The sequence below is a fragment of the Podarcis raffonei genome, chromosome 6 (assembly GCF_027172205.1).
Source record: "Podarcis raffonei isolate rPodRaf1 chromosome 6, rPodRaf1.pri, whole genome shotgun sequence".
Lineage (NCBI taxonomy): Eukaryota > Metazoa > Chordata > Lepidosauria > Squamata > Lacertidae > Podarcis > Podarcis raffonei.
This window is the reverse complement of record NC_070607.1, coordinates 44,329,897-44,344,619: the sequence shown is the minus strand read 5'-3', so window position 1 is coordinate 44,344,619 and position 14,723 is coordinate 44,329,897. Positions and strand designations below refer to the sequence as shown.

The 14,723-nt window shown below is 39.9% G+C and overlaps 2 protein-coding genes across 6 annotated transcripts in view; both read right to left on the bottom strand.

The window, feature by feature from the left end:
* Nucleotides 1–9,292, bottom strand: part of TTC39A (tetratricopeptide repeat domain 39A) — a 43,694-nt gene extending 34,402 nt beyond the window's left edge. The window contains exons 1-2 of one of the 2 annotated variants that reach the window (XM_053392474.1): nt 8,927–9,292; nt 2,449–2,553 (exon numbers count right to left, since the gene is read on the bottom strand). In XM_053392474.1, the coding sequence (XP_053248449.1) occupies nt 2,449–2,553; nt 8,927–8,979 (158 nt within the window). In that variant the 5' untranslated portion in view covers nt 8,980–9,292. Of the gene's footprint in view, nt 1–2,448; nt 2,554–3,505; nt 3,735–8,926 lie in introns of those variants that run through there. The other variant, XM_053392473.1, reaches the window with a different exon arrangement.
* A 3,263-nt stretch (nt 9,293–12,555) lies between these two features.
* The window catches only part of EPS15 (epidermal growth factor receptor pathway substrate 15), a 52,211-nt gene continuing 50,043 nt past the window's right edge, over nt 12,556–14,723 (bottom strand). For 3 of the 4 annotated variants that reach the window (XM_053392470.1, XM_053392471.1, XM_053392469.1), the window contains one exon: nt 12,556–12,905. In XM_053392470.1, coding sequence (XP_053248445.1) covers nt 12,759–12,905 — 147 coding nt within the window. In that variant the 3' untranslated portion in view covers nt 12,556–12,758. The remainder of the gene's footprint in view (nt 12,906–14,723) is intronic. The other variant, XM_053392472.1, reaches the window with a different exon arrangement.

The following is a 14,723-nucleotide window of genomic DNA, read 5'->3' as shown; positions in this document are numbered from 1 at the left end:
AACTGGACCTAATGGTCAGGGGTACCTTTACCTTTTAGTGTCTCTCTCAGCAAATACATGGCAGGCTGAAATATAAATAGTGTAACTATGCCAAACCTAGGGATTCACAGATGTGGAATCATTTACCGCCCCAAGCACCACCACCTCTCATGCACCTTTCAAGGGATACAGAGGCTCTGAAAGGACAAAAAGCTGAAATGCAATAGGGGTACCAGTGTTGTCAGAACCCACTTATCTATTTTTACAAAGCCCTTCACACTCATGCAGTTTGCTCCTTGAATCCTGTATCACTCCCCCCCTCTCTCTCACACACACACACTTCAAAGTTTTGCAGCTTATGATTATACAGAATATAATTAATACTTCATTTTCCCTAGGTGAAGTGGTATCTGGAGCTACAACATTCTGGCACAAGGGAAAATTTTATCAAACAAATGGGATATGCTAATTTTATATCATATGGCTATATGCTTCATAGCTCCCCAGTGATCTTCTGCTTTTCCTTCTCCACAAGGATGCAGTCCTATGGACATCACCACACAAAAGAAATAGCAATCACCAGCCTATCCATATTGCTAGTATTTTTTTTCCTTAACAAAGCTGGTGCATCAAAAGTTATTTCAGCGGCTTTACAAGAATGGTACTTAGCAATAAACCTGAAATATTATCAAAGATAAATTCTTGCCTGCTGTCAGATAAAGTAAGGCAGTAAGTATTTTCCACTAGGAGAAAGAGAGGGAACGTGTGTGTTTATAGACCGTGAAAACCCATTTAGATTCACAGGACACTGAAAGAGTCAATGATGAGGAACAGATGTCTCTGAAAGAAAATGTTGTGTATTATTATATGCCTGCCCCACTTCTACCACCATTCCCTTGACACAAGGAGTGTGTCAATAATGAAGCTCATTTGCAGTTAAATTAAGCTCCCTGTTTCTCCCTTTGACTCTTTGGGGCCATCACTCTGTATTCAAAGACAAAAAAGGAGTTGACTGACTCTCTAAGTTAAAGTAGTTTAACAGTGAGAAATAAATTCACATGTAAAATCCAAGGATACCTAGTCATCTCATTAAACCAATTCAACAGGGGCTCATTTAAGCAATAATCAAAACCATCTGTGATGAAGTGTATAACATTTTTAAACAAAGGATGTGGCTCCCATCACTTTTGCAGGCGCCCCCCCTCAAGTTTTATATGCAATGATTTTATATATATAGATAAAGGTTTAAATAAATGCAGATTTTCCCATTAATTCCCAGGTCCCAGTAATATTTTCCACTTTGCACATAGCATCCAAAAAGACTGGATGTCATTTAAAGAGAATTATCTGTTTGCATGTCCTGCCTATTCCAGGTTAGACCACATATGCTTTCATATCCTAGAGCTGCCATTTTTCTATCTATCCACCCTGCTCCTTCTGCTGCTGCTAGATGAGCAGAGCTTAGTCAAAAGATTATGGCTGTCTCTGCCAAATGTAGTGACATTCCAATTCAATAAAAGATATATTTTTTGTCATATATATTGAGTACAGTGATACCTCGGTTTACGAATTTAATCTGTTCCGGAAGTCCGTTCTTAAACCGAGGCGTGCTTTCCCTAATGAGGCCTCCGAGGTAAAGTTCACAAACCAGGACACTACTTCCGGTTTTGTGGAGTTCATAAACCGAATAGTTCGTAAACAGGGCTGTTCTTAAACTGAGGTACCACTGTACACCATATCCCATTCCGCATGGGACTAAAACAGAAAACTGGAGAGGTGGGTAGGGAGGAGAGGAAATAGGGAGACAAAGCTAGCTAACATCATGCAACCTTTGAACAATCATTTTCAATTATGTCCTTCTTTGTAAAATTGTTCATAGCAACTGTATAATTTAGTAGGGAAAGACGCAGTCAAATTGAAGTAGTAGTTGTAAATTAAAATCAGCAACAAATAACCATTGGAGAATTCTAAGAAACAGTAACTGGCGTACCAGCATTTCAAGAACTTTGTAACTTGCAAGTACAGTGGTACCTCGGGTTACAAACAGCCTAGTTAACAAACTTTTTGGATTACAAACACTTCAAACCCAGAAATGAGTGTTCCGGGTTGCATATTTTTTTTGGTATACGAACATACTCCATTCAGGGGTGCACTTCCGTTTTGAGTGCCACACTTCTGTTAATGCTGTGAACTCCTCCATCACAAAAGCTCAGGTTGTATATATGTGTAAATAAACCATATATTATAAAGACACCACAGTCTCTGCTGTGCCTCATTCCAAAGGAAACACGAACCCTGGGTAGGCGCCTAGAACCCTTGGAATCTCGCACTGCTTGGAGACTGGAGTGGCATGCAACAATACAGAAAGACTTGTAAAAGCTAGTTACTTTAGCACCATAGCTTGGAACCCTCCTCTCTTGTCAAGCAGAAATGCTAACAATAATTAGAGAAATAAATAAACAAGCTTACTTAGTTTGCAGAGAAACAAGGGCATCCTGGAACTTGTTATTTAGAAACAGATCCACAGCTGCCATACATTCACTGAGAGCAACGTTCAAGTCCTGTGCAGATGATCTGGAAAAAGAGAAAAGAGTTAATGCTAACTTCTCTGTTTCCAATGCGGCATGAGATAAAGAAGTCCCGTCCTCCCAAAGGTCAGCATGTTAACTATTAGAATGCTTCTCTTAAAGTGTATTTCTGTACATGTCTAGTCAGAGGTAAGAATCATTCAGTTCAATAGAACTTACTCCCAGGTAAGCACGCATAGGATTGCACCCTTAGTTTTCACATACGAAGCACAATTACTCCATCAACACCATGTTAGAAAATAACATCAGGCAATCCTGCTTGAAATGGCCTTTTTAAAAAAAATATGTGAAAGGTGCAACATTTTATGCTTGTGCATCTACAAGTGGGACCTGCAACAAAATGTACCAGAGGATTCTTATGCCCTATGAGTGCTCCTGTTCAAGGCTCTTTTTTTTTTTTTAAAGAGAGAAACCTGAAATGCATAACAACTCACTGAAACACAAAAAACCCTCAAATAGTTTAATGCACTACGTAATAGATTGTCAGAAGCTGAGCACTGTTCAGTTATGGAAAAGGATTAAGAGTAGCACTATTCCACCATTTTTCTATGATACAGAGAGTCTGAGATAAAGTTTTAACCTCCAGAACAATTAGCAGTATATACACCTGCTTTACAGGACAAATTAAAGAAATTACGTATTCATGCAGCTCACAGGAGGCCGTGATGGTCACTCACCTTTAAAAGAGAATTAGACAAATTCATGGAGGAGAGGGCTATCAATGGCTACAAGCCATGAAGGCTATGCTCTGCCTCTACAGTTGGAGGCAGCAATGCTTATGAATGCCAGTGCTGGAAACTGCAGCTGGGGGAGAGTGCTGTTGTGCTCTAATCCTGCTTATGGGTTTCCCACAGGCATCTGGTTGGTCACTATGAGGACAGGATGCTGGACTAGAGGGACCATTGGCCTGATCTAGCAGGCTCTTCTTATGTTCTTACAATATGTCTTGTGATTGTGATATAAGCATAGAGATGGGTCTCACGTGCTCCTGTTCCATGGTATTTTAACAAGCAACTTATCTTCAATTGCTCACATGGACTCAACTGCTTCCTTCTCCATGTTCTTCATGCTCCCCTAGTAATGTCATTATCTTTCTGTCCTTTGATCTAAATGTAGTGGCCCTTAAAATACCATTAGCATAATTTCATATTAAATTAAGATATTAACTACTAAAAAGAAGCAATAGACCTCAGTGCACCTACTGGAATTGCTTCCCTCCATAAGCAAAATGAGATAAGAACTACAAAACATTTTGTGCACTCAAAAATTATCTGGAAATAATAAATAAAACACAAAGGATAGCATCTCATAATTCATGACCAAACTTAACTTGCTCACTTCCAAAAGTATTTAATTGACATGGACACATTCACATCAAACATAGAAGCAAGTTCTTACGATATCATTTTAAAAAACACACAAAACAGGAATATGGTTCCTTCTTTCAACTACTACAGCAGTTGGCAACTAAAAAAAAGAGTCATAAATATTTGACTAGCAATGGATTTATTGCTAATTTCCACTGCAGCATCTAGTATTTATTCAATTGCTTTATTTCAGCAGTTATACCCTGCCCTTCCCCCAGATCAGAGCACAGAGCACAACATGCAGTATAAACAATATAAAACATGTAACAAAATTAAATTGTACATCCATTATAAAAAACTGCAGCACTAAACCTCAATTCTATCCAGAATCAACACCAACATGATACTTATTATTATTTATTCAATTTATATCTCAGCCTTCCTGCCAAAGGAGTCCAGGGTGGCAAACACATCATTAAAATAATATTTAAAATATTCTAAAAACAACCAGTCTCTCAATGAATTATTTCAGGGTTGCTAGGAATGGTATCTTTCTGCTTTCTAATACCTGGGTGAACAGGAATATTTTGAAGTCAATAATGAGGAAGACAGACTCTCCTCACCAGGGAAACTATTCCAGAAGTGGGGAATCACTACTGGAAAGGCCCTGCCATAGTTTAACACCAACTGGGCAGTTCCCAGTGGAGGCACCAGGTTCCAAAAGCTTGGACGGAGAGCATGTTTCTCCTTGTTGTCTGAAAACACCTAATGTGGAGGACTCTCATATCTCAGTGAGGAGCTCTGTAAAAGGGGTGCCATTGCTGCAAATGCCATGCCTCATATCACCATTTTACTCACCACACTAGCCAGTGGCACTACAAGCAGAGACTTTTCAGCAGTTCTTAAGGTTTGGGGTAGCACGTACTAGGAAATACATAAAAGGATTACTATTTAAAAAAAACAAAAACTAATTATAGACTAATGCCAACACCTTGAAGCGGGCCTGGTACAGTATATGAATGGCAGCTACTACAGTATCTTCAGAACTGAAGTAACATGACCTTATCAGCTGTGCCCAACAGCCAGGCTGCAGCATTCTGTACCACCTGCAGCGTCTGGAATGTTGCATTTCTCTATATGGGTGGTTATTAGAGCATTGATAACTGGAGTTAAGCTGTTCCAGTCCAGGAACGGCCATAACTAGTGAACCAGCAATAGTTGGGCGCAGGTAAGTCTCACCATTTTAAGTCACTTGGGTCTCTTGTGACAGCTGGGAATCAAGAATCACCCTCATCTATGAATCTGCTCCTATATGGGGCAGCACTCCCACTGAAGAACAGGCTGTCCACCTAATGCCTGGAACTGGGAACCACATTGACTCATAGAACCACTGTCTTGTTGAGATTGAGTTTATTAGCCCTTATCCGGCCCATCACTGCCCCCAGATAAAGGACATTTGAATAGCTCAGTTACTTTTAAATATATATGAAATGCTTTCGCCAATAACCCTAGTGTATTTCTTAAGTCCTAAACACAATGATGATTATGGATAAACTATTAAACTAGCAAACGTATCAGCTATTGTACTTTTTGGTATGCAAAGTAATATTTATTTCCTTTTAAATTTCCCAGCTGTTGTAATGGACTTACAACATGGCTTTGAAATAGCAACATTTCTTTCCTATCGAAGTTTATTTCCACTTCAAAGTGTAGTTACTGTGCATTTTTCTATCAGAAGTTGCCCAGAGATTATGCAGTCCATTGGCTAATTATAAAACTTCTCTAACCTAATTTATTGGTTAGCTATTGCAACATCACGAGCAAAGTAGACTGCTTTGACTTGTGATTTTGATTTACAGAAACAGGCAGTGGATTTGTTCAGGACATAAAAAAATACTATATTGGAAAAACACACTGAATTTGGATTGAATGCATTGAGCATAACCACTAACATACTGGAGTATGAGCCAATACCTGTGCATTTGGAGGAAGTGCAAAAGGCGGCTACCAGGCTAGACAGTGTCCTCAGCATCCCAGAGGACATGACAGAGAACCTCCTGACCTCTATCACCTGCCTGGGGCACAGAATACAGTCATAAAGCAGAGAAAGTAAGAAGCAACAGACATTAAAGATTAAAAATAAAGGAAGTGTATTCTGGACAACCTACGACCATTTAATGTGCTGCTGTTATGCTGCACAGCATGCAGGAAAGAATTTGAACAGTGTAGCAAGAAAAACGTAGGCCTGGCTCTGAGTTTGTTTGTTTTAAAGTAGAAAATACTTATTACATTATATGTCTGACAACAGACAAACTTTTTTTGTTGCTGTTAAATTTAAAACTTTCAGTCTTCCAGCTTTACAAGACAAATGGGAGAAAGATCTAGATCAAGGAGTTTCAATAGTAGAATGATACTAAATATTAAAAATATTTTGAGTAGATTGCTACAAGCTGATTGGAAATAAAAAAAAACACCTTATAGAACTTAATCCAACAGTGTTCAACCTTGTACAAGTTGGATCAAATTTATCAGTGATTACATGGCACCATATCTCTAAAATGGGAAAACTCTTAGCTACAGTGTTGAAGAATAAAGGTATAGGGACCCCTGACCATTAGGTCCAGTCGTGGATGACTCTGGGGTTGCGGCGCTCATCTCACTTTTTTGACTGAGGGAGCTGGCGTACAGCTTCCGGGTCATGTGGCCAGCATGACTAAGCCGCTTCTGACGAACCAGAGCAGCGCACGGAAATGCCGTTTACCTTCCTGCCGGAGCGGTACCTATTTATCTACTTGCACTTTGACGTGCTTTCAAATGAAAGACTTTCCTTCAAACAGCATAGTGCCCAAACCCTTTCTCTCCTATTCAAGTGCCCAACAGCTTTTGACCTATTGCACAGAGCCCTTCTCAACCCTCTGAAGGCTTTATGAAAACAGAGCAAACTTAACAATACAGTGGTACCTCGGGTTACATACGCTTCAGGTTACAGACTCCGCTAATCCAGAAATAATACCTCAGGTTAAGAACTTTGCTTCAGGATGAGAACAGAAATCACGCAGCAGCGGTGCAGCAGCAGCGGGAGGCCCCATTAGCTAAAGTGGTGCTTCAGGTTAAGAACAGTTTCAGGTTAAGAAAGGACTTCCAGAATGAATTAAGTTCTTAACCCGAGGTACCATAGTAATCCAAATATGAGCAGCCAACTCATGACTTGCCAAAACTAGAGAGAAAATGAACAATGGTCCCCCACAACTGTTAATTTTCTTCTCGGCCTTTTGACTTAGATCAAGTGTAATTTTCTTTAACTGTCTTTGTCATTTTAGCCAACTGAAAAGCTTATAAATAATTCAATAACAAATAAGCACATTAAAGAGATCATCAATTCTGGCATATCCTGTCCTTTACCAAGTCCTGTTTAACATTTAATAGGTCTACATCTCCTCCTGTGCTTTGTAGAAAGCTGGCAGCACATTCAACCTAAGCAGGCTCTCACACACAAACACACTGAGCTTTTGTCAGTGATGGAAGGGAAATATTCTAGGGTTTTAAAAAACTGGGTTTGTGGGACAAGGATGGAACATTGTTTCCAGCATGCCCACCTCCTGTCCCCCAACAGCAAAGCTTAGCCCTGAAAATATTTGAAGTAAAAACAAAAAGGGTACCTTCTGAGCACGTGAAAAGTGCTTTCTCCTCATAACTTAGCAACCAGTTTCATATAGCAAGAATTTTGTAATTTGATCTGAACATACTGGAGACCATAATCAGAAGGTGGACACAATGGGGCCAATCAAAATAGGGAAAACCTGGAATTGTCACCTTTTTCTGGATCACCATTCACTACCCAGTGGGCACAGGTCCAGACTTTAAGCCTCCATGTCTGAGTGTTGTTGTTGCTTTTCTCCTAGCACTTTCCCCGGGAAAACCTGTGTTTTACCACTGAATTGGAGCAAACAGCAATCAAGTCTTCCCTGGATTGCCGTTTGCTCTGATTCAGCAGTAAAACGCAGGTTTTTCAGGGGAAACCATTGATACAAGACAAAACAGAACAAAAACACTTGGGGCTTAAGTTACAGAAGGGTAGATTTCAGTTGAACATTAGGAGAAACAAGGGGCAGACTTTGGTAATATGGCACCTGAGCAAGAACAAAATTTAGCGCGCACACCCTAAATTATTTTCACAATAAGAAATTAGCACACACATAGCAGGGAGGTCAGGAATCCCACTTGCTTGCAAGATTTATATTTAGGCTGGCGGCAGATTCACCTGACATAAAGACAGAAAAGTATGTACCTACAATATATGTCGCCTTAACTTAAATAAAGTGGCAATACTGTAGTGCACCCCCTTTCACCTGCCATTTCTAAATATTTATGTATTAGGAATTTAGGAAGCTGACTTACACCGAGTCAGACTGTTAGTCCATCTAGCTCAGTAACTGGCAGCAGCTCTCCAGGGGTTTCATACACACTCTATTTCGGTTTCACCTCAGCCTTACTACCTTTCTTTTTTCTTTTCACATTTAATGCTTTTCCACACACACAAACCCCAGCAGTTTACAGTCAGGAAGCGGGATGGGAAATACACTCAATCCACATAACAATGCTAAATATGAGAGCCAGTGTGGTGTCGTGCATATGAGTGTCAGGCTATGGGAAACCCAGCCAGATGGGCAGGGTATAAACAATAAAATATTATTATTATTATTACTTGGGAGGCAAGGACTCTTGACCCAGTCGCTGCCTCTCAGCCTATAGGGCGGTTGTGGGGATTCAATGAGGCAGGGGAGAACCAGGCACACACCACCTTGAGCTCCTTTGGAAGAAAACGCGAGAAATAAATAATAATAATAATAATAAGTGAAACAAACAAACCCATATTGGCTTCAGCAGCTGCATGGCCCAGCCACGCAAACTTCCCGGCAGGTTTATTTGCAAATGTCGACATGCATGCCGGCAACAGCTTCACCTGTTGGTTTCCTGCCTGCCAAGGCAGCTTGCTCCTGAAACACAAGCGCGCCAACCGAAGGCAGGATCCACCTCCCCCAGAGTAAGTACCTCAGCTCTTTTTTCTTGCTGCTGCTGCTTCTGCGGCTACTTTGTGCGTCCATGAGGCTCCGCTAGGCTCGCCTCGAGATGAAGCGAGCTGCTGCTGAGGTAAAAAAAAATCCCGCTCCGCCTCGAAAGCCAGCGGCAAACTCATAACGCCGGGAAAGTGGAGGCAGGCGGCTCCAGAGCAAGGTCCCCGCGCTGCTGGGTGGCGGCTCCTCCCCTATAAAGTTGCCGGCCGCCGCCGCCTGCTCCTCCTCATCCTGAGGCCTCTCAGGGGAGCGACCGCCCCCTGCAGGTCTCTCGGAGGGAGCCGCGTACTTGATAAACCGGCGTGATAAAGGAAACCAGCCCCAGCTGCAGCTCATCGCCTCGGGTCAAGGGTGTGGCGCTAGCTCAGGCAAGAGGTTGCTTCTAGGTTTAGGCTGGCAGGACACGAAGGAAACTGAGGCTCCAAAACAGCATCGCCAGGGTACTCCCAAGGGAAGCTGTTCTCCTCCCTCTTTCTTTATTTCCCCCCCTTGTGCCCCCCCCATAACAATGGTTAAACCAATTCATCCATTAGCCAAGGCTACTTAGATCTTGCAGAGCTTCTCCCCCTTTCCCAATTCTCTGCACACGTTTCACAGCAGCAATAACGTCTCCTCCCCTCTTCCCTTGCAGACTGGACACTTGCCACCTTTCTTTCCCCCCAACTCGCCTTCTCCCGCTTTCAGCCTATCACAGGACAGCTTTGCCAAGCCTTTGCAAATAAGCAGTTCTTCTCATATATATATATATATGAGCAGTTCTTCTCATATATATATCATATATATATATGTTCTCATATATATGTATGAGCAGTTCTTCTCATATATATATATGAGCAGTTCTTCTCATATATATATATGAGCAGTTCTTCTCATATATATATATATATATATTAGACAGTGTCGGTTTGCCTCTACTCTCATAAATACATATTTAAGAGCACAAAAAATGCATTATATATATATATATATATCATGCATATATCATGCATTTTTTGTGCTCTTAAATATGTATTTATGAGAGTAGAGGCAAACCGACACTGTCTAATTTGGAGGCTAGATCTGTATCAGAACTTAACCACAAATGATTGAATTTTAGAAGTAACTGATAGATGTAATTCATGTGAATGACATAGTCAGGTATCACCCACCATTTGTTGCTGTTTCTATTGTCCCCATGTAGGTTTCAAAAGCTTTGGGGATAGGGATCTATTTCTTGTCTGATGTCTAGGATGCTGCTACCCACTTTGAGCTATTGAATAAGTAAAGGTAAAGGGACCCCTGACCATTAGGTCCAGTTGTGGCAGACTCTCGGGTTGCAGCGCTCATCTTGCTTTATTGGCCAAGGGAGCCGGTGTACAGCTTCCGGGTCATGTGGCCAGCATGACTAAGCTGCTTCTGGCAAACCAGAGCAGCACACGGAAACGCCGTTTACCTTCCCGCCAGATCAGTACCTATTTATCTACTTGCACTGCATGCTCTCGAACTGCTAGGTTGGCAGGAGCTGGGATTCAGCAACTGGAGCTCACCCCGTCGCGGGGATTCGAACCGCTGACCTTCCAATCGACAAGCCCTAGGCTCTGTGGTTTAACCCACAGCGCCACCCGCTGTGAACTACAAAATCCAAACTCTGTACAGAAATAATACATTTGAGTAGCTTCTCAAAAAAACATACTTTAGGGAATGGAAAGTTCACTTAAAATTCATTTTCAAACAAAAACTAGTGTTGTGATGTTTCATATCTGTTTACTTCCACAAGACACTGTACAGTTTACTTAAAAGTAAAAACAAAAACCAGACGAAACATAATATACTTAAAATGTTTTATTCATAATTACAAGCTATTTTAGAATTTTTAAACAAAGGTCTATAAATAGAGGCTAACCCCACCTGAACAAGTTATTAAAAGCCTTTTAAAACTTTAACAGTAATGCCATTTAAGCTGACACAGCAGTGGTTTATTTAGAAGCCTTCGAGTAAAGGTTCTGTGATCAGTCAGTAACATGAAATGTAACATCAAGTGACTCAGAACTTTAAATCCTATACAAGAAAGCTTGAATATATATATATTTATATGTATAATATATACACACAGATATTGTATTGGTCCACAAAGTATACATATAACAAAAAAGGAAAAATCTATGTAGTCCAGTTAAACATACAATATGCACGATTAATGTTAATACAAAATTTGGGTAGATAAATTATGAACATTAATACTTGCAAGAGGTTTTGCTAGGTTACTTTTTTGAGCAGGTGTTTTAAAATGCTCATTTCCTAGTGCAAAAGTTTCTCAGAACTGATCTCAATTTATAGGAAAATTGAGCAAAAACTACCTTCCTAAAAAGTCTCTTGCAGCAGCATCCACAGGTAACTGGAAAAGTTTCATCCTGATAGTGGTAACTATGCAACTCCTTGCAGCAGAAGAAAAATCATTTTAAAACTCTTAATTCGAGGCACAAATACCACAGTGTTTTAGGAGGGGGGAAGCAGAACCACCAGTTTTGTGTGGCTGCAGCCTAACTATTCATGTATTGAAGATGGAACGAGTCATTTGGAATGAATTTAACATCCTGCAGAACAGAACATATTAGATAATAACTTACTTTCATTAACATTCAATTTTGACTTCGTTACTATAAAAGAAAATTTATTTTTAAGGTGCAACTATCAGTTGGCATTCAATAAATTATACACAACAGCAACCGACTGTTGTAAACTATATCTTTATGTAGTCTACTTCCTACCCTATTTCAAATTCTGCTGTCAACTTGCCAAATTAAGTTGCATATTTCACATAAGAAATTGGCTCAATTAGCAGTGGGGCATCAGAGTTCTTAACAGTGAACTTGGCCAAACAGTGTAATCTTAGAAATCTCCTTGGAACAATCCTAAACCTGATAGTAGGCAAAATGGCAGTTAAAAGTTTCAGATAACACTAGTTGCATCTGGAATCTAGATTTTCTGTTAGATATCCACTCTAGAAGAAGAGCCTTCATTAAAAGGAAGCCCACAGACATAAAGGCACTCCATAGGCCTAACCTCAATTATCATCATCTCTAAAATATACAATAGATTTCTAATACCTGTGATAACCAGATCTGAACATTTTAGCAAGAAAGAAGCAGGATTATCAGCAATTTTTAAGTACATGAAGATTTGCCATAAACTACTGTTTGGTTGGCTACATGGCCAGATTTGATTACAAGGTGAAAATGTACTTTGCTAACTGGGCCACCTGGGAGACCTAAATAATTCAGTATTATAGTAATTGGCAAAATTTGGCCCTTTCGAAAAGAAAGCTAATCAAGACTTAGAACAAGCCATCTAATATTTTTTAAGGGAAATATCAGTAACACCTGACCTATCCATTTGTTTAAAGGCAATACAATGCACTCACTCATTTTATGTTGTTACACCCACCTGCACATTCTAGATCTTCAACACTGCGTAAGGCATGTATCAAAGGGGAACTTGGTTGGAGTCAGAATTGCCTTCTGAGATCTTTCAAAAATGCATGTCTGTGCCTTAATACAGATTTGTCTTTTTTGCATTATAAGAACTTACTTTGGTGTAATGGTTTATATAGTACACAAGAATATCAAGGTAAGTACAAATGGAACTTCGCTTTATTAAAAAAGAGTAGCCAGATGAGTTAAGTGAATATGAAAAAAATTACAAATAAGACATTACATTGCTCAAAAATCACATTTGCAGGAATTTAAAGCCTTTTGTACTTCCCTGTGCATAAGCAGCTTCTGATTAGCTATACACATACAGGGCAAGGGACAAATGGTTGTGGCAATTCTTCATGCTTCTGATATTTCAGATTTACTGAGTGCAATAGCTAGTTCTAAATCTTCTTGTTCTTGTTGTTTCAACCTTGCAAGACGCTCTTTCTCCTCTCTCTCACTTTCCCGCTTTGCCCATTCAATCATATCTTCTTCAGTAGGATACTAAAAATAGAGAAACCATGGATTTGTTAACTGAGGAGGTAAAAATCAAGTGTTTAAAGAAGATTCTGTCCCCAGTTGGTTTAAATTATTGTTATCATCACTTAGAATTTAAATGGGTGTTTGGTCAGCATCTATGATTTATCTAGTTCATTGTTTGATTAAGAGGAGAAAAATAATATTTTCATTTGCCCCAAACACTCAAAGAAAATTGAAAGTGTGCATTTGATGTAGCTTGCAAAGATGTAAGTCCATTGTAAGAGTTTGGACTATCGGATCTTTGGCACAGTTACTTTAAACTGTTAATTAAAGAGAAAGACTATATTATATATCTATATAATGCTTATTTAAAACCACCCAACAATCCAAGTACACAGATTTAATTAAAGAAAGGCCTTCAAAATAATCAAGAGCACCACGTTACTGTTCTTCCCCAAAGGTTTACATCCCAGTGACCGTCATGCAATAAAGCAAGTTAAAAAATCCCAAGTCCACCACCGCTATGACCCACTGATTAACAGAGTAGTAAGATATAAATATGATTCTGTTTACTAAGGAAAATGTTATGGTAACATACGACACAGTTCATTTTTTCAGGTGCTGGCACAGAGAGCCAGTGTGATGTAGTGGTTGGGATTGTCAGACTTAGGATCAAATCCTCACTCAGGGTTCAAATCCTCACTCAGCCATGAAACTCACTGGATAACCTTGGGCCAGTCACTTACTCTCAGCCTAACCTACCCTCATGGGATTGTTGTGACAATAAAATGGGGAGGAAGAGAGCTATGTACACCACCTTGAGATCATTTGAGGCAAAGTGGGATGTAAAAGAAAGAAAGAAAGAGAGAGATTTTACATAGCTGAGGCTGGTGTGCCAACTGCACTCATTCCTTAAATCATCTGATTTGGCCATCTTGACACATGTCTTAGTTACATCTTGACTAGATTACTGTCATGTGTTCTATAGGAAGCAGTCTTTGAAAAGTAACTGCTACAGGGGTTTTAAAATGATATAGCCAGACTATTGACCAGGAGCCAGTTACTGGGAATATTGGTTTCCAGGGAGAATTCAGTATGCTAGTTATGACTTTTAAAGACCTGGCTGATTGAAGGACCACCTCCTCCAATATTAGTCTGCCTGGCTAGTAATATTTCTGAGAGCATCCCTTTCTGCATGCAGTCAACATCAGGTTTGCTGGGGATGCAAGAAATGGTCTTTTCAATGGCTGATGAACTCCCTTCTTAAAGAAGCCTGTTTAGCCTCCAGTCTAGTGACCTTTTGCTAGCAGATGAAAATGTTGTTAAGACAAGATCTTCAGGCTGCTGTGTGTGCTCTGCTGCTGGTGGCAGATAGCTTCATCTATTTATGCCTTTAACAGCTTGCTTTATAAATTTTTTAATAAGTTTTATTTTGCTGTATGTTGTTTTGTCATTCCTCCTTGGGCGCACAGTTGTAGGAAGGCAGGATAAAAACTGACATAAATACATGTTCTCACTAACTTGACCCAGAAATCCTTTACAGTGTTAATTGATTGACTGATTGCTCCATGCTTCCTACCTTCAAGTACTTGAAATTTAATTCTGCGCTCCTTGGAAAATAACATCTCTTTTTCATGTGCATTGTACTTATTCACTCATTTACAGATCACTCAGCACTAACAGGGGACAGGTGGCATGCCAAGTTGACAGATCTGTGCCTTATCTTGAAGTGTTCTATACAACGAGGATGTTTACTTTCGGTAGTTTCCCTTTTTATAATAGTTTATGGCCTTGAGTCGGTCTCCTGAACAAATCATAGTTCATTCCCTTGAGTCGGTCTCC